Source organism: Canis lupus, chromosome 4 (assembly GCF_003254725.2).
Source record: "Canis lupus dingo isolate Sandy chromosome 4, ASM325472v2, whole genome shotgun sequence".
NCBI lineage: Eukaryota > Metazoa > Chordata > Mammalia > Carnivora > Canidae > Canis > Canis lupus.
Window position 1 is genome coordinate 32,773,157 of NC_064246.1, and position 18,468 is coordinate 32,791,624.

Sequence of the window (18,468 nt, forward strand, 5' to 3'; positions counted from 1 at the left end):
CAGATATTCATGGAGTCCTTCAGTTTCACTATCTCAATACTTCTACTTACCTGCTTCCCCCACATCTGTATCTCTTTCTGTATCCTATCTCTAAATTAATGGTGTAATTATCCACCCAATTTCACTCAATTCAGAACATGGATTATCCTGGGTGCCTCCCTCATCCTTATCAGCTATATTCAATCAGTCATTAAGTCCTATAAATTCCTCCTTAGTCATATATCTCTGTCATAAACCCCTCTCTGTCCTTCTACTATCTTAATTCCAGCCTTCCACAGCTTTTGCTTGAACAATTGCAATAAATTCCTAATTAGTTTCCAGTCAATGAAATCTCTTCCCACCCCACACTTGAGCATATCTTCCCAATGATGTGACCAGGTAACTCCTTTTTCAAAGTATTTGACATCTGTGGAAACAATACAAACCCCATCCTTGAGAAAAGAAAATATGCAATCAGAAATTTATTTTCCTTTAGGAAAACAATAAGCTTTAATTAATAAGAATCTTATAAATCACTCAAAAGGGCATATTGTTTATTCAGGTACTGTGTTGTGAATCCCTTCTCTTTGGTGATAACAGAAGCTGTAGGGAGAAGAGAGAGAAAAAAAAAAAAAGAAACTAAGGGAGCTAAACAAAGAATCCATTTGCCAGCTAATCAAATTGGGTGAAGATCCAAAGATTGAATTGATCTTGCTTGACCTGTTCACTATCTTAAGTGACAGATTTCTCTGCAGTGTTTTCCTGCAACTTTCAGAGTAAAGAAATAAAAATTGTGTGCTGCCAAACTGTTTTATTACCCACATAAAATGTAAACCTTTATGTTTGTCAAGATTTACACGGTGAGAGGATTATCATAAATCACAATTAACAATAGCTGAGCAGATAAGGCTCATGAATTTTACATGTTGTTAATCATCTTATCTAAAATAGCATCCCTCCAAGGCTTTATGCAGCTTTAGTTTTCTCCATGGTACTTATCACCACCAAACATTTTGTGTATTTGTTGTTTCTGCCAGAAAGTAAACACCATCAGGGCAAGGACTTTGTTTTGCCCAAACAGAACTGGTTGTGTTTTATCCATCTGCATACATCCCTAGGTCAGTGCTTGGTACAAAGGGAGACTCAGCAAATATTTGTGTAATGGATGAAAGAGGGTGAAAGAAAGAAACAAAACCTCCATCGTGTAGCCAAGAAATGGCTTCTCAGTTGACAAATTCTGAGTATTGAAGACAGACCTTAACCATCCCAGGGCAAGAGGCAGAGGCTGTCGTATCATGCCTGTTACACATGTCTACACTGAAGCCTGAAAATGGGCCTTGGGGAGGTCACAGAGCAACCTGGGGGAGAGGGAGGTTGCACCTGCTAAAATCTGGCCGCTGACCTTGCATTGTCCTATATTTCATCAGCCAACCTTAGGTGTCAGGCCTAAGACCCCTTTGGCTCCCCTCTAAAAAGACCACTTTGGCACACTATTCGTCTCGCAATACATTCCTGAGAAGGAAGAAACAAGCGACATGAGGCAAAGAACGGGGCGACAGAATAATTTTTGGTTGTCACAGCGTTAACATTCTTTTTCAATTTTTACGTTATTTTTTTCTTCCTAACCGCCGCTAATGAAACTGTGGAGACAAAAACGAAGACTAGCTCCGCTACCCATAACCAACATGGCTGCAACGCCTTCACCGCCCACCCCCATAATGGACGCTCTCTATGACGCCCCCGACAATCCGCTACCGGCCCCGCCCCTCCAGCCCGGAACCCCTCCTCTCTGCTGTGCCCGCCCTTCCGCCTGAGCTGCGCTGGTGATTGGGCGAGCCTAGTGTTTGGGAGCGTCTCCGGATGTTGCGTCACGCAGTGCGTCGGGGAGGCTGCGCGCGCAGACAGCGGGGAGCCGGCCGAGCGCCGCGGAGGTGGGAGCGTCTGCGTGTCGGCGGCCCGGGAGGGTGACTGCGCGGTCGAGGTGACCGGGACCCGAGGTGCGGCTGCTCGCGGAGCCGCTGGGCGCCCCGGGGAGAGCTGCGGGCGGGGGCGTTGACCCCGGGGCCCCGCGGCTTGCTGCGAGTTACCCCCACCCCCGGCCCCGAGCGGCGGCCGGTGCCTGCGGAAGCGGGGACAGTGCGCATGCGTGATCCAGCCTCGGGGGTGCGGGGTCACGGGCCCCTCCGTTAAGGCCGCAGCATCTGCGGTGTAAGGTGCCTTCCGGGGGGTTTCACTACCTTGCGTACTTTAGTCGTATTTTTTTTAAGATTTTATTTATTCACGAGACAGAGGCAGAGACCCCGGCGGAGGGAGCAGCAGCCTCCCCGCAGGGAGCCCGACGCGGGACTCGAACCTGGGACCCCGAGGTCACAGCCTGGGCTGCAGGCAGAAGCTCCACCGCGGAGCCGCCCCCACCCCACCCCACCCCCCGGCTGCCCTTCTCGGCGTTTCTTCAATGGAAAGTACTATCTGGCACGTTCAGCGGAAATTCGTAATGTGTATTGTTCAGCATGGCCTTGGAGAGTCGTTCATCTCCTCCTTGGATGACGCTCAAAAGCAATGCGGAGCGTAACTTGTTTAAATGTGATTTAATTTAAATTTAAACTTGTTTTAAATTTCCGCACGAGGGCATCCGGGGGGCTCAGTGGTGGAGCGTCCGCCTCCAGCCCAGGTCATCATCCTGGGGGGATCGAGTCCCGCGTCGGGCTCCCTGCATGGAGCCTGCTTCTCCCTCTGCCCGGGTCTCTGCCTCTCTCTGTCTCTCTGTGTGTCTCATGAATAAGTAAAATCTTTAAGAATGATAATAAATACATAAATTTTCCCTTTGGATGCTGGTATGAATCTTCAAACCACACAAAGCCATCACACACCCGGTAATGGTCTTAAGACATCAACCTCTACTTTGTATTAGAGGATTCCGTGGGCGGCCTACGCCCTACTGTTTTTGACGCTGGGATTTGACTCTGTTCTGGTGATCATCCCACATCGGGTTCTGTAGGTGGGTTTCTGGAAGCTAATAAGGAATAAGCAGGCGACTCATCATTAACGTTTAAAAAACTCACTATTTCCGTTTTGCGCTTCCGTGTCTCTGTATCTTTCTGTGTTTACTTCCTCCACCGGTTAATGGGTTATGTCTTGTCTGCCTCTCAAACTAGCATTTCAGATCTGCTTGGTAGACCTGCTGCACCACCATGCTGGCCGCAAGACTTGTGTGTCTCCGGACACTACCTTCCAGGGTTTTCCAACCAGCTTTCACCAAGACCTCCCCTGTTGTGAAGAAGTCCATCACGAAAAATCAGTGGCTCTTCACACCCAGCCGGGTAAGGATCATCTGGTATCTTGTTCACGGGAACCTTTTTATTTTTTTATTTTTTTATTTTTTTTTCTGTTTTTGAGCGTACAAAGCTCCCTGTTTACCATTAGTGATTTACTGAAACAGTCCTGATGTCCCAGATCAGCTCTTTCTCATTAGTTCTGTGTCAGTCTGTTCTTCCTCGTTGCATATGAAAGAAAGAGCTCCTGTAACTTTCTCTTTACTTACAGCTTTTGGAGTTTTCATTCAGAGTTTACAGTGATTTGTCTGAGACTGAGAGCTAGATGGTGCGACAGAGACTGTGAGCCTATAGTCAAAAGCTTAAGAAGCCAGGAATGTTAACATTTAGTCAGTAGCTTATTAATAAGTTACCAAAAATGCCATTGCAGCTCTTGGTTAGAGAGTGGTTAAATCCATCAGGTTAGAGAAACACGCATTTTCTTTTATAATCGATTACTCCTCCAACATTCAGATTAGAAGTATAAGTTTTGATATGTGAGGTAGACAAGCTGTTTTCCTCTTAAATGAACTGTTCTGTTGAAAAAGAGCTAAAATAGAGGTAGTAGTCATCCCTCCTTTGACTTTTCTGTTAAGGAAAGGTAACTTTCTTGAGCCCCTTTCCAGATGGGGGAAGAAAAGTAGCTAATATTGAATACATATTTTTTAAAAGTTAGTGTTTAAACTATAATTCTAGAGAGAGAAATCTGTAGTTTATGAAGTAATTATTCTGAAATGTTAAGTTGTAAACTGCAAACTTCAGTGAATCCACTTCAAAGATCGACCCCAGGTAGGGTCTACATTTAGTTTCTTAGGTCGACTATCAAATCTACAGTGAATGTGTAATGTGATTTTATTTGTTTATTTATTTATTATTTATTTTATTTTATGTGTAATGTGATTTTAGTGTAATGAGATTTTATTTTATTAATAACATTCTGTTGTGCTGTGTGTATTACGTGTCTTTGTTTTTGTGTATTTCAGGACTATGCCACCAAGACAAGAGTTGGGATCCGGCGTGGGAAAATTGGCCAAGAACTTAAGGAGAGAGCAATGGAACCATCAATGGAAAAAATATTTAAAAGTAGGCATCAGTCTTTAGTTTTTGAACTGGAGTATGTGAATATGTTTTAAGAAGTCCATGAACGGCCTTCTAAAAATTTGTGCAAACTTACATATGTGAGCATTTTCTGGGAAGAAAAACGATCATTCTTTGGGATCTTATGACCTAGAAAAGATTTATACTGGGTTCATTGGTTCCCAATCATATTTCTTCCAGAGAAAATCTTACTTTTACCTTTAAAAAAAAAAAAAAGGACTAATAGTTAATATGCCATGATATAAAAGACAAAATCCTTAAGGAAGTCCATTTGAAGTTGCATAGAATCTTCATTTAAGCATATAATAATTATGTGTGTTTTAGGTCAAGAGAAAATCACTAAAACAGATATTAATGAAAGCCTAGCTATTCAAGAAGAGTCCTCTTAACTGGTTGTTTATATATGGCCTCCCTTGAAACAATACTTTAATGAAGTCAGTTTGAATTTCAGTTTTGCAAATTTTACTAGATTGCTAGTCTACCCAAATCTAGTCCTCGAATGCTATTCCTGGTCAACGGCCTTACAAAACGCCAATGTATTATAATAGAAAGAGCTGTAATCTGTATCCCTCCAGGCATTTCTGATTAGTAAGTTTACCCTAAAAAATAATGTGAATCATATAGCTAAGGCATAGTAATATTCGTACTGCCCAAATTAAAACTCAAAGAAGATCTATACAACTAAGAGTTGTTAAATTCTTTCTCTTTCTCTCTTTTTTTTTTTTTTTCTTCTTTCTCTTTCTCTTTCTCTTTCTCTTTCTCTTTCTCTTTCTCTTACATTAGAGCACACTCTCCTTGATTCTGCTGTATAAGCACATTACATTTTTGGTTCCTTTTTCTTTTGTGACAAACATCATCTTTGTTAATCGCAATTTAGACACCGGTATGACTATTAACATTTTTTTTCATCTTTATTTTCTAAAAATATAATGAGAACATAACTCAGGTTCCTTTTTCTTTTTTTATGGTTTTATTTATTTATTTGGCAGCTTGAGAGAGAGAGCGAGCACAAGCAGGGGAAGTGGCAGGCAGAGGGAGAAGTGGGCTCCCCACAGAGCAGGGAGCCCAATGCAGGGTTCAGTCCCAGGACCCTGAGATCATGACCTGAGCCAAAGGCAGATGCTTAACCAGCTGAGCCAGCCAGGTGCCCCCATACCCAGATTCTTATGAATAAAATAATATGTATTACAGAAGTGTCCCCACATCAACAGATACATCGCCTCCTTAAATTTCTTTGGAGAGAAATTAGAGGCTAATCAAGTCTGATCCTTTTTGTACTATTACACCTATGTTTTAGCCGTGTCCTTTTTTACAGGTCCCCTAATTTTGAAGCCATTTATATTCCCATATATTCTAATTATGGTTGTTACAAAGGAATGTGGTATATCGTTTGATTTTCCCCTTAAAAAGTATTAGAAAGGACTTGCCATCAGCATTTTATTTATTTATTTATTTGTTTGTTTGTTTATTTATTTATTTATTTTAGCATTTTAATTTAGTCAAGACTTGACGGTATTAAAGTGCACTCCCTTTGTTCTGCAGTTGACCAGATGGGAAGATGGTTTATTGCTGGAGGAGCAGCTGTTGGTCTTGGAGCACTGTGCTACTATGGCTTGGGAATGTCCAACGAGATTGGAGCTATTGAAAAGGCTGTGTAAGTAAATCATTCCCAGACGTTTCCAATCTTCAAGATTCCAATTTTGTTTTCATCCTTCTCTTTTGTCACTTTTGGAATAACTTACATCTAATCATCTAACCAGAAATATACCTGAATAAAATAAAACTTCTTAGCATCTGTTCAAACTTAAATCTTCTAAGGTTATATGTGTTTAAGCAAGGAGAAAACATTTTGCTTTGTATATGTGCCAAGTGCTTAGGTTTATGTCATTTTATGATAACTCCAATGTGTATGTACATCATTTCCATAATAAATGAGGGGAATAAGATGGGAGCAATAAACTGCTATTTCCCAAAGTTTCCCGGCTATGAATGATTTAACCAAAATTTATATCCATACTTCTATAAATAAACCTTGTCATGTTTCTTACAGAATTTGGCCTCAGTATGTGAAGGATAGAATTCATTCTACCTACATGTACTTAGCAGGAAGTATTGGTTTAACAGCTTTGTCCGCCCTGGCAGTGAGCAGAACTCCTGTTCTCCTGAACTTTATGATGAGAGGCTCTTGGGTGGTAAGTCAGCTTGTCTTTGTTTTCCTTTTCCACTATCAGAAGATTAAACAAAAATATTGGGAGAGGAGTATTAAATGAAAGGAATCCCTTACTAAATTGAACAAGTTCAAATCTATGAATTAACAGTGCAACTGAGACAGTAGGAATTACATTCTGAAGTAAATCAGGAATTATTCTTCGTTGAGTATTTAAATAGTGGCAAAGGGGTTGAAAACCAAACTTAGAGGAATATCCTACTTACCTAGCAACAGAGATCAAACAGCTCGTATTTTGTAGCAATTTAGTTAAAAGGGATGGGGTACAATGGCAAATGCAAAGCCATCTTAGGACTCAGTGGAAAATACTTGTTGCTAACACAACTTTCTTGATCCTTTGTAAAGCTTTACATTCCATGAGTTTTTTTTTTTAAGCATTTGTTATTTTGCTAGATAGAAAAAAATATTTCAAAAATGGTAGCTATTTTTCTACTATCTGGTTGAAGAAATGAACTTGAGTAAGTGGTAAAGGTTGTGCAATAAGAAGTAGAAAGTGTAAAATGAGTTGAAAGACTTTTTGTCTTGAACTAATAAATAGGCAAGTTCCACGAAAGAGGCATTTGTTTCATCAGAACTGTTGAAGGCCAGCATTTTTTATTATAGGAGAGGACAAAGGTAGTCTAGGTTTGCAGAACAGCTTGAGCAGAGGAGAAGAGGTAGTCATTAAAACTGGCTTCACAGTAGTGTCAAGAGTGGAGTTTAGAGTATGAAGTCTAGAGTGAAGAAGACACAGTTAGAAAGGGAATGTTTGACTGCCACACAGAGGAGAGTGGCTGACCTGTCCGAGGCCATTGCAGATACTGAAACTGCAAAAATATGATTTGTATTTGAGTTCTAAGTGCTCTAGTGGAAGAGACGAGCAGCAAGTATAGCAGCTGTGGCTTTGCCAGCTCTGAAATGAGGGATTGTAGGAACGTGAACTATGAGTGTGAGACTGGGAGGGAAGGAGGATGGGAAAGTTTATCATACAGATTTCCCATCAGTAACCAGATCTAACTTCTATCCAAAGCCATATTTCCACTGTACTTTCCAAAAGAGAACCATTTAGGGTAGCATGGCCATTTGGACACTTCAGTATTCTTAGGAGATCGCCTCTTATATGGATGTTATAAGTCTCCTAGCCTAGAAGTTCATGAGGACACAGAATACGCATGGTTCATTCTCACCAGGAGCAGAAGCTCTAATTAGATAATATAAAACAATACTTTTTAACAAAGCACCATGGCTATGAGAAAAATTAAAATATACAAAAGAGTTTAGCTCCTGAAATAAGATTTCAAACAAGTTTTGTGCTTAGATCATATTCTCGACTTCCTCTGGGTGTAAGTTCACTCTTACCTGCTGTTAGGGCTACTTAAATAAAATTGTTTGGAAAGTCAGGCAAGTGCTCCAGAGATGAAGATGAAACTTTTTGGGGAGGACAGACATCACATAAATAATATCAGAGTTGGTACCAAGTGATTTTGGAACACAGGAGAGGCTTCTGACCCTGCTGTGGCAGTTGGTGTCCCTCCCAGAATAACTTTCGGGTGAGGATGTAATCTTTAAATAAGTCAACCCAATAGAAAAGAGGTATTCTGGGGCACCTGGGTGGCTCAGCGGTTGAGCGACTGCCTTCGGCTCAAGGCATGATCCCAGGCTCCTGGGATCGAGTCCCGCATCGGGCTCCTCGCATGGAGCCTATGTCTGCTATGTCTCTGCTTCTCTCTGTCTCTCATGAATAAATAAATAAAATCTAAAATTAAAAAAAAAAAAAAAAAGTATTCTTAGGCAAAATGAACAGAATTAAAGAGACATGAAATGGAGGCATGTTTGCATCCCCACCATTTCAGTGTAGCTGGACTGTGTAGAGTATGGAAAGGCAAAAAATACAGCTGGGTCATGAACATGAAGGATCTTAAAAGAAAAAAGTAACAATTGTAATAAATACCCTGAAAATGCCTTGCATTTGTATGAAGAATTGTATGAAATGGTTTTTAGTAATTATTTCTCCACTCGAAGATGATAGACTCTAGTGTACTTATTTATATTAATATGAGTGAAGGCTTTTTTTTTTTTAAGATTTATTTATTTAAAAATTGTATTTACTTGAGAGAATGAGCAGGGAGGTGCAGAGGGACAAGCAAAAACCTCCCCAGTGAGCGGGGGAGCCGACATGGGACTTAATCCCCGGACCTAATATCATGATCTGAGCCAAAGCCAGGCGCTTAACTGACTGAGCCACCCAGGCACTCCCAAGATTTATTTATTTGAGAGAGAGAGAGAGAGCAAGAGCAATGGAAAGTGTGTGAATGAGCATGGGTGAGGGAACAGAGGCAGAGGGGGAGAGAGAATCCCAAGCGACTCCATGCAAGGCTCAATTTCACAACCCTGAGATCATGACCTGAGCCAAGACCAAGAATTGGACACTTAATCAACTGAGCTACACAAGCGCCCCTATTGTGGGATTCTTAAAGAGGTTTTTTTTAAATCTCTGTGTAGGGACGCCTGGGTGGCTCAGCGGTTAAGCCCCTGCCTTCGGCCCAGAGTATGATTCTGGAGACCCGGGATTGAACCCCACATCAGGCTCCCTGCAGGGAGCCTGTTTCTCCTGCCTGTGTCTCTGTGTGTGTGTGTGTGTGTCTCATGAATAAATAAATAAAATCTTTATAAATCAATCTCTGTAGCAAGAATAAAATTAAAAGATGGTCGTTAACAGTCAAAGCTCAAAGGAACTCATTTGAAGGGGGTCTGCAAAACTGTGTGCCGGTAGGGGGCGCTCATCCTTAATCTTTTTAAACAAGGTTTTTGGGAGAGACCAGCCGAACTGGGAACGTTTGGGTTTCTACTTTGTTGTTGTATAGGATTGATTCTTCTCAGTAATATGTGTCTTCCAGACAATTGGTGCAACCTTTGCAGCCATGATTGGAGCTGGAATACTGGTACAATCAATATCATATGACCAGAGCCCAGGCCCAAAGCATCTTGCTTGGTTACTACATTCTGGTATGTTCTCATTTTAAATTCTCATTTAACAACCTTCATTACTATCTTTTTTTGGTGACTTCACAATTGTGCATAATGTAATAAAGCTTCGTGTTTAGAAAAAAACAGTTTTTTATACTATTAGTGGTTGCTTATTGCCAGACCTCTACTCTGAAAAGTTAATGGTTCTGATACTAAGATCATGGACACCCCCAATATTACATTTGGCCTCCTGTGACACTCCAGTATATGCAGAGATTTCCGTTACGTATTTTGTCTACTCCTGGGAGGGTTTCAAACGTGATACACATTACTTCATACTTGTTCTTGTGTATCTTTAGAAAAATGTAAAAATGAGGGTGGAGAAGAAGAGGTAAGACAACACATGAAAGAATAGGAGTGTAGAGGATCTTGCAGTGAGGTTTTGGAAGAGAGAACACAGTAAAAAAGGTTTTTGGAAATGTGTATCTGTGTCTGATACCGTTAGCTGGGTCATTATTTAGGTAGGTTTAGCACAAATACACCGTGGACAGGGCAAAGGCTGTCCTTTGGGACAGTTCTAATATCCTTTTATAGGTGTATGTTGTGATCCCTCCCTTAGTTGTGGAGACACAAATATTTTAGACAAAGTGTTTTCCATCTCAGGTATCCCAGGATAGCTTGTCTGTGGGTTGAATTAAGAGCCAGCTAGACCCAGAAACAAAAGTACTTCTTAGATACGTGATCTCTACCACAAAACAAATTTTATTTTTTCTGATTTTTTTAATTTGAGTATAGTTGACACGCAGTGTTGCAGTGCTTGCCAGTGTACAACAGTGTGATTGAGCTTCTCTGTACGTTGTGCTCCACTCCCCGCAGCTGTAGTGGCTGCCGTCTCACCATGCAGCGCTACTGCAGTATCACTGGCCAGGTCCCCCGTGCTGTGCCTTTTACGCCTGTGACTTCATTCTGACTGGAAGCCTGTATGTCCCACCCCTCTTCACCCACTTTGCACACCCTGCCACCTCCCCCTGGCAACCATTTGTTTGTTCTTTGTCTTTATCTGTGTCTGCTTTTTAATAGCCTATTCACTTAAACAAGACAAATAAGCATTTCCCTGAAAATTTCAGGGGTACAGACTCTGAAGTGTTATTAACATTAACAAATGGAAATTAGGTATTTGGCATCCAAATTTCTGGTGTGAACTGTGTCATTTATTTTCTTCATGTGCTTTGTTCGGTCAGTAAGCGAAGGCATGACTTCACAACCTCGGCTTTCAAGTCTCTTTCCTTACACTTGAGGTTAACCATAGCTATTTTCCATGGAGCTTTACAGAATAAAACCCTGTGATGGAGGGAAGTGGTCCTTTATCTTCTAGTACCAATAACCTACTTTTAATTAAAAAAATTATTTAAAAAAAATTTTTTTTAATTATTAGAGATATGTGAACTTGTGTAAATAAGAATTATTCAGCTCACCATCTGTTTAGCATCAGTATCTTGCCCAGTGGATGGAGTTCTGTTCCTCTTTCCCATTTTAGACACTGAGTTTGGTGAGAAAACAGATTGTGCTTTTTTATCTCTGATAAGTAGTAGATACTTAATGACTTACTGAATTAAATTAAAATAGCTATATAGTTTGAAGTTAGAATAGGGCTTTCTTTCTGGGTTGCTTACTTGAGTCAAAGTATTTTGTGTGTTGAAGGGGGCTTGCAAGACACATACCCCCCATTCATTCATTTAGTGTTTCTTAGGAAGGAATCCTAGGACTCAGCAGATGTTTGTTACTCAGAGCTAAGAATTTATTATGATAAAAGGACACATGATAGCATCTGCAAGGGGGAAAAATAGAGGCAGAGTCTGGAGAAATTCATCCAGAGGCTTTCAGCGCTCCCTCCTTTCTTTGAGGGGACTTGGGGAAGTGAAAAGTGAAGTGAGATGGGAAGCCTATTAGAGACTTGGTGCCCAGGAATTTTCTGGCTGATCTTGTAAGCATCCTCCTAGCAACTACCAAAATACGAATTTCCAGAAGGAAAGCACGTTTTCAGCATAACATTGTTTGCACAAGTTGTTTAACCCTCCCACTTACAGAATGCTTCATGTGCCAAGTTCTTAAATAGCCAAGGACCAGCCCTGCAAGCAAGTCTTTGTAAAGATGATCTTAGGCCTGCTACAGTAACCCTTCCCTGCACAGCATGAATGCCAGTTTTTGCTCTATATTTCATACATCTCTTAAGCAGCTTTGTAGGCTGGCATTAGCATCTCCATTTCATGGATAGGGAAGTGGAGGCTATGTGAGGTCACACCAGCAGGTACCAGGTCAAAACCGACACCTTTATTTCTTCAAGTCCAGCCCTCTGTTTACTCTTGCTTTCACTGGCATGATTGAGATGATACCTGAAGGGGGTTTGGATGATCAGAGATGGCTTTTGACCAGTATTAATATCCCAGTGCATTCCATTTTCTTTTTTCATCCAAATGTATAAGCACTATGTAGACCTAGCTGTGGTCTTAATCAGGACTAAGTGATACTGTGCAGGAATTATTAAAATGATCATTGGAAAACTATTCTAATTGTGTCTTAAAGCTTTGGGAAGGCTAGACCACAGCTGCACACACCATCAGAAAACTAGGCCTTAGAAAACAGGCTCACCAAAGAGCCAGATGGTGGGGAACAGACTTTTGGGGGGACCTGCCCATAGCTGATGACAAAGTCCTGGAGGACCAGACCAGACCCTCAAAGGCCTCAAACTTAGGTGCAACTGTTATGAGAAGGCCAGGACTCAGGTGCCCACACTCTGTGAGGAGGGAGGACAAGTCTCTCAGAACACACACAGCCTGACTGCCAGAGAGCTCGGCCACAGAAGGTGAACCTCTCAGTACAGTGGCATCTGGAATGACACCTTAGCAGAGCGGGGTGACTAAGCCAGCCAAGGACCAGACTCCCAGTGATGAAAGCTCCAGAGAAGACCTCCAGTGAACCTAGCCATGAAGAGTGGAAAAACCAGAGGACTGTACCATGGCCGTCAAGGCCACCTGAGAAACTGTCTTCGACAGGGTAGAAGAGGATCACTTGAGGGGCAGGCCATGGAAAACAGGACCACCAGGCTAGGCCCTGGATGCTATGAAAGGGCCATGAAGGAGGCAAGGCCTCATCCTTGCTCCATGGGACCAACTCTCCCTCCTGTCCCTGGCCATTGGTGGCTAATAGGGTCAAGAGAAACTGAAGCAATGAGCCGGCACATTAGTACAGGGAATGGAGGAAGAAGGACACTTTCATCCTCTGCCTTTGGCTTAATCCAAATTTCAAGACAGGGAATTACCTGGGGCAAGTAAAGTGGGAAGCCTGGTGGAGAATAAAGGTTTTTCTTGGATTCTGCCCCCAAAGAATGGTTTTTGGTTTTTTGGGGTTTTTTTTGTTTTGTTTTGTTTTGTTTTCTAGAAATGTTGCTGTTAGTTGCAAAACTGATGGGAATCTTGGTAGAAATGTCCTAGAGGAATTTTTATGTAGTATCTTTCTTACAGCAAAGGACATTTTTTATTACTCACTATCATGAGATATATCTTACTACTTGATCCAGAAATGTTACTCTCACAAAAGGGACACACTGTTGAAATTACAGTATGGCAACAGCTATGCCTGTTGCAGGAGTTCAACATAGACCCTTAAAGAAGATAACTTGTTCTACTCACCTCTGAAATACTGCCTTGTCTAAGATTTTTTGTTTAATTAAGGAATTCTGTTTGCTTTGCTGATTAAATTATTGATGCCTTTCAGTATAATTTTTCTGAACTTGTTTATAAATATCTGACAACTAAAATTACCGTTTGCAAGCTGAGATGGCATTCCCTATTACACAAAGAAATAGACAAAAGTGTCCTTGAAGTTCCTACATTTTAGAATTAGCACCATGTACACATTCTCTCTCTTAACCTTATTCCCTTTGGGCATCGGCAGGTTTAACCTATCAGTTACCCATTTCAACCCTTTTTATATCTCAATCCTTATATATGTGATCATTATTGCAAAGAATACCAGATGCTCACATCCAGATAAAGAACTACGTAGAATTTGTTAATGTCTAAATTAGTGTTTATTCTTTGAGTCGAGACAATTTAAGAATATGTTTGTTATTCTTGTGATTTTGAATTTGGATAGCCACAGGTTTGGGTTGTGGAATTGGGAGGGTTGGGGAGTAGAGTATGAAATAAGGGAGAGACTTTCCTCTTGTATAACAACGAGGTATATGATGTTCCGATGGCATATTGCTAGAAGTGGCATTTTCATTTTTGGTTGTTATTTAGTACATACTTAATTACTTGCTCTTTCTCCAGGTGTGATGGGTGCAGTGGTGGCTCCACTGACAATATTAGGGGGGCCTCTTCTCATCAGAGCTGCGTGGTACACCGCAGGCATTGTGGGAGGCCTCTCCACTGTGGCCATGTGCGCACCCAGTGAGAAATTTCTGAACATGGGAGCACCCCTGGGAGTGGGTCTGGGCCTCGTCTTTGTATCCTCACTAGGTAAGCCGCTGTGCTCGGATACTTGGTTCTTAGTATCCTACAATCATTGATGTACTCAGTTATCCTGATGGAGGGAATTTATTAAGAGTCATTTACAAAAGTTTAAAAAGGAAACAGTAATTAGAGTGTATTTTCTTACTTGGCATCATGGTAAACTATTATTTTTGGTTTTACCAAAATACATCTAAAGTGGTAAAGCCGATTTGGGAAACATCAAGATTGCTCTTGATGCAAGAGCCTTTCTGTAATGTGGGCAAGTGACCCACTATAGGAATGAGTATAATGGGTCTGGAACAAAATTACACAGTGCATATAGTCCTATTTGTTATTTGTGCAATACACCAAAAGGTTTTTGGGTTTTTTTTTTTTGTTTTGGTTTTTTGTTTTTTTTTTTTTAAGTAAAGTTAATCATAAATCCAATTATAAAAGAGTCCATTTGTTTGATTTTTTTTTTTTTTTCCCCTTCCAGGGTCGATGTTTCTCCCACCTACCACTGTGGCTGGTGCCACTTTGTACTCAGTGGCAGTTTATGGTGGATTAGTTCTCTTCAGCATGTTTCTTCTCTATGATACGCAGAAAGTAATCAAGCGTGCAGAAGTAATACCAGCGTATGGAGTTCAAAAATACGATCCCATCAATTCGTAAGTAGTCTTTAATGTCTTCCCTTTGTTACATAGAACATTTGTGTTATTATGGTCTATTTTATTTTATGGCTGTGTTAGTTTCCGAGGGCTACTGTAACAGACTACAAACTGGTTAAAACAATGAGAATGTATATTCTCTGTAGTTCTGTAGGCCAGAAGTCTGACATCAGGGTGTCCTCAGAAAAAAATAAAAATAAATAAATAAATAAATAAAAAAGGTGTTCTCAGGGTCGATACTTTCTGAGGGTTCTAAGACAGAGTGTGTTCCATGCCTCTCTCCTGGCTTCTCCTTTGGCCAGCAGTCCTTGACATTCCTTGGCTCGTAGACACATTACTCCAATCTCTACGTCCGTCTTCACGGCAGTCTTCCTGTATGTCTGTCTCCAGTTAGGTTGGATGAAGACCCACCCTGCTCCAGTGTTAACCTCATCTTAACTCCCATCTTGATTACATTTGCCTTATTTCCAAATAAGGTCACTTTTATAGGTACAAGGGTTAGGATGTCCACTCACAAGAATGAGTGGGTGGAGTTCTATTTTATTTCAGTTGCTTGCTGTTTCATCTCTTCAGTAAGCTACGTATCCACGGAACATTTGACTGGGTTGTAACAACTAAGTGTAATATTTAGGTGTTCAGTTAAGTCAGTATTTACCTGTTTTTGTTGATTAGCTTTATGGTGCAGCTGTTCTATAACCATGCTTTTCCCTTTTCTTGGACTCTACACCAAAGTAGGTTGTTTTATTTAAGCAACTTTCTTGAGTTTCGTGGTGTCTATCACATTTTTTTTTAAGTAATTTTTTTTTCCCTTGAAACTGAAATGCAGTGTAATTTTTTTTAAAAAAGCTGCTCTAACACAGATTTGTAACAGTTTTCTTTGGTTGGCAGTTGGGGGGGGTTGCTTTGAGGAGATACATCATATTTTAAAATGCCAGACTTATGTCTGACACATTTTTATGAAGGTGTTTCTTTGGTTTCTCTCTATTATTTCATTGTCTATCACCCAGGGTTTTTTTTTTTTTTTTTTTAATTTTTTTTTTTTTTTTAATTTATGATAGTCACAGAGAGAGAGAGAGAGAGAGAGAGAGGCGGAGACACAGGCAGAGGGAGAAGCAGGCTCCATGCACCGGGAGCCTGACATGGGATTCGATCCTGGATCTCCAGGATCACGCCCTGGGCCAAAGGCAGGCGCCAAACCGCTGCGCCACCCAGGGATCCCCACCCAGGGGTTTTTTTTGCAAGGATAGGATAATGATTTTTTAAATTGCCCTTTAACATTTCAAAAATTAATCTGCCAGAAGGAAATTTTGACTCTCTAGTCTAGGGCTTCCTTCCTTAGTTGGCATCTTTTGTTTCTTTAATTTCCATCTCATATACCTTTGACAGATAATCAGTGTTGCTTTTTCTTTTCTACATTAAGAAATAGTTTTTTCATTAGAATCACATTATCTATAACAGGCCATAATTTTCTTTTCCAGGATGCTGAGAATCTACATGGATACATTAAATATATTTATGCGAGTTGCCAGTATTCTAGCGACTGGAAGCAACAGAAAGAAATGAAGTGCCTCAGCTTCTGACTTCATTAATACATCAGATATCTTGCTTGTTTAATAGGGACAGGTGTTCATTAAATAGTTGTCCAAGCAGCTTTCATTGAAGTTTAGAAGATAAGACTCGTCAACATGTTTCAGATGTTCTGGAGATGTGATGCTTCAGGTCTGCTTTTTCTTCTGAAGAATAAATTTAGTTCTCTTCCAAATAAGCACACACATTTCTAGTTCTCATGTTTGAGTAATTCTAAAATATTTCAATGAATGTGAAAACTAAGGTTTTTGTTGTGAGAAATTTATTCTATTTTAAAATTTATTTGATTAAGTGAAAATTAGCAAACTTTGTTTTGCTGCATATCTTTTGAAATGCAGAAATATTAACAAGTAATGTCACAAGTGATGTAGAGGTTTGGTAAAGGGACCAGAGAGAAGCAAAGGGTCACCTGCAGTCTTTCGTTGAATACTTAGCACTTGTGTAATTGGTGGTGAGCCAGTGTGAGAGTTCTGGCTATTTGGAAACAAACAAATCATTGATGTTTTTATGTTCGTCTTTTGAACTTATCAAAAGCATTGAGCATTAAACAGATATAAGTGATTCATTCTCCCGATGTTCCTTTCCTTTTCAGTGCTATCTGTACAATGCAGGTGTGATTTTTTTTTTTTTTTTTTTTTGGACTTCTCATCGTGAGACATTGCTAGGACAGTCCAGAATGTTAATCGTATGGAGAATTCCTGATAAGTGTTAAATGTGTTTAAGTTTTACTTTTGAACCACATAGAACAAAATATCCTTAAAACTCTTCTCAGGATAAAACATTCAAAGCATGAAAACTGTTGGATTCTCAAATACAAAAACACAGTGTTCCTAATTATTGAATTTTGTTTTGCATATTTATTGAAATGTTTAATACATGCTTACCTTTCTCATCTCTACAGGGTTTGAAGCTTTTATCAGTAAAGCCTGTTAGTGGTTCACACTTAAGATTATGAAAACAGTTTTTCTCCCTAAGACTTGGTTTCTTGTGTTGCTCTCAGACTAATAAACACTTAAAAGGGGGGCATAGCTAGTCTTTCTTCATGATTATGTCAGTTAAAACTGTAATAGGCAAAGTGCTTCATTGAGAGTTCCCCCCGCAGACTTACCCTTCTCCTGCACAGACTATTACTTGACTCTTGTGACATTAAGTTTTTTGATACAGAGGAGTTATTTTTGGAAGTTCTTAATGAATGAAGTAAGTGTATGATTATTGAAATGATTGGTATTTTTGACAAATATTTATTACAGTAATCCAGAAATCACTATTCCAACCACCTCATGTTACATAGGATGCTCATTTCTGAAATAAAGGTTCCAGCCTGCTGTGATTGGTCTGTAATTTTTCCAGCTGAACACATGTATACTATATGAATAGAGGATTTGTTTCCTTTATTTTCTTCCTCACCTAGGGTGTAGAATACCGTGTGATTATGGCCGTGGTGCTTGTCGCCAGACTGCCCTTTATTTGAGCCCTGCCTCTGCCACTGATTGCCTGTGTGTCCTTGGGCAGGCAAATTACTTAACCTCTCTGTGCCCATTTTCTTATCTATAAAATGAAGATGGTAAGAGAACCTACCTCATAGGATTGGGGTGAAATGTGTGGACATTTAGCACTAAGTTTAAGCGGCTGTTGCTGGAGGTGAGGGGGGTGTCCTAAGAAAAGTCCAAGGGCCAAACTTGCATTTATCCCCTTGTCTACTTTAGTCTCTTCTGCAGTGTTAATGTGATTGTAAAGGTCCTCTTGTCTTCAGTCACATTTTGTATCCCTGTGTTTGGATGGTATCACACCAAACAGGGTTTCAACAATGGGTATCAGGCAACAGCTTATTTAGAAAAACCAGGTAGATTTTTTTTTTTTTTTAAATGACTGGGTATTTTATTACATCAGTTTTTCTAACTTTGCTAAAGACAGTGAAGACTTTGGTATAAAAAGTAAGTTATATAAAATGTGAATGCTTACAAAATAAAATATTTTAACCAGATGTAAAGTGATAACGAGAAAATCACTGGTCCCTAGGCTCACCGAGGTTTTTTTTTTTTTTTCACATCACTCACAGGGAAGAGTGAGGACCGGCACATTGATAAGACTTCAGGCAAAAAAGAGAAATACCTACTTGTGGTTTTCTGAAACATCACCTGAAGTTTTACAGAATAACA

General features: G+C 40.2%; 1 protein-coding gene across 3 annotated transcripts; it reads left to right on the forward strand.

The window, feature by feature from the left end:
* The first annotated feature begins 1,762 nt into the window (after positions 1 to 1,762).
* Positions 1,763 to 17,639, forward strand: GHITM (growth hormone inducible transmembrane protein). Of its 3 annotated transcripts, none has more exons than XM_025434575.3 (9): positions 1,763 to 1,910; positions 3,135 to 3,299; positions 4,274 to 4,373; positions 5,931 to 6,042; positions 6,439 to 6,580; positions 9,492 to 9,600; positions 13,893 to 14,081; positions 14,551 to 14,722; positions 16,201 to 17,639. In XM_025434575.3, the coding sequence occupies exons 2-9, from the start codon at positions 3,171 to 3,173 to the stop codon at positions 16,283 to 16,285; spliced, it is 1,038 nt and encodes a 345-aa protein (XP_025290360.1). In that variant the 5' UTR covers positions 1,763 to 1,910; positions 3,135 to 3,170; the 3' UTR covers positions 16,286 to 17,639. The 3 variants fall into 3 exon arrangements, with proteins under 3 accessions (XP_025290360.1, XP_025290359.1, XP_025290361.1); XM_025434574.3 differs by having other exon boundaries at positions 1,819 to 1,976; XM_025434576.3 differs by lacking the exon at positions 1,763 to 1,910 and adding an exon at positions 2,077 to 2,192.
* The last annotated feature ends 829 nt before the right edge of the window (positions 17,640 to 18,468 follow it).

Excerpts from the sequence above, each read along its gene's own strand:
- GHITM (XM_025434575.3), top strand. The coding sequence starts at position 3,171 with ATGCTGGCCGCAAGACTTGTGTGTCTCCGGACACTACCTTCCAGGGTT. Across the intron at positions 6,043-6,438 it reads GGAGCTATTGAAAAGGCTGT|AATTTGGCCTCAGTATGTGA; the intron begins GTAAGTAAATCA and ends TGTTTCTTACAG. Across the intron at positions 9,601-13,892 it reads TGCTTGGTTACTACATTCTG|GTGTGATGGGTGCAGTGGTG; the intron begins GTATGTTCTCAT and ends CTCTTTCTCCAG.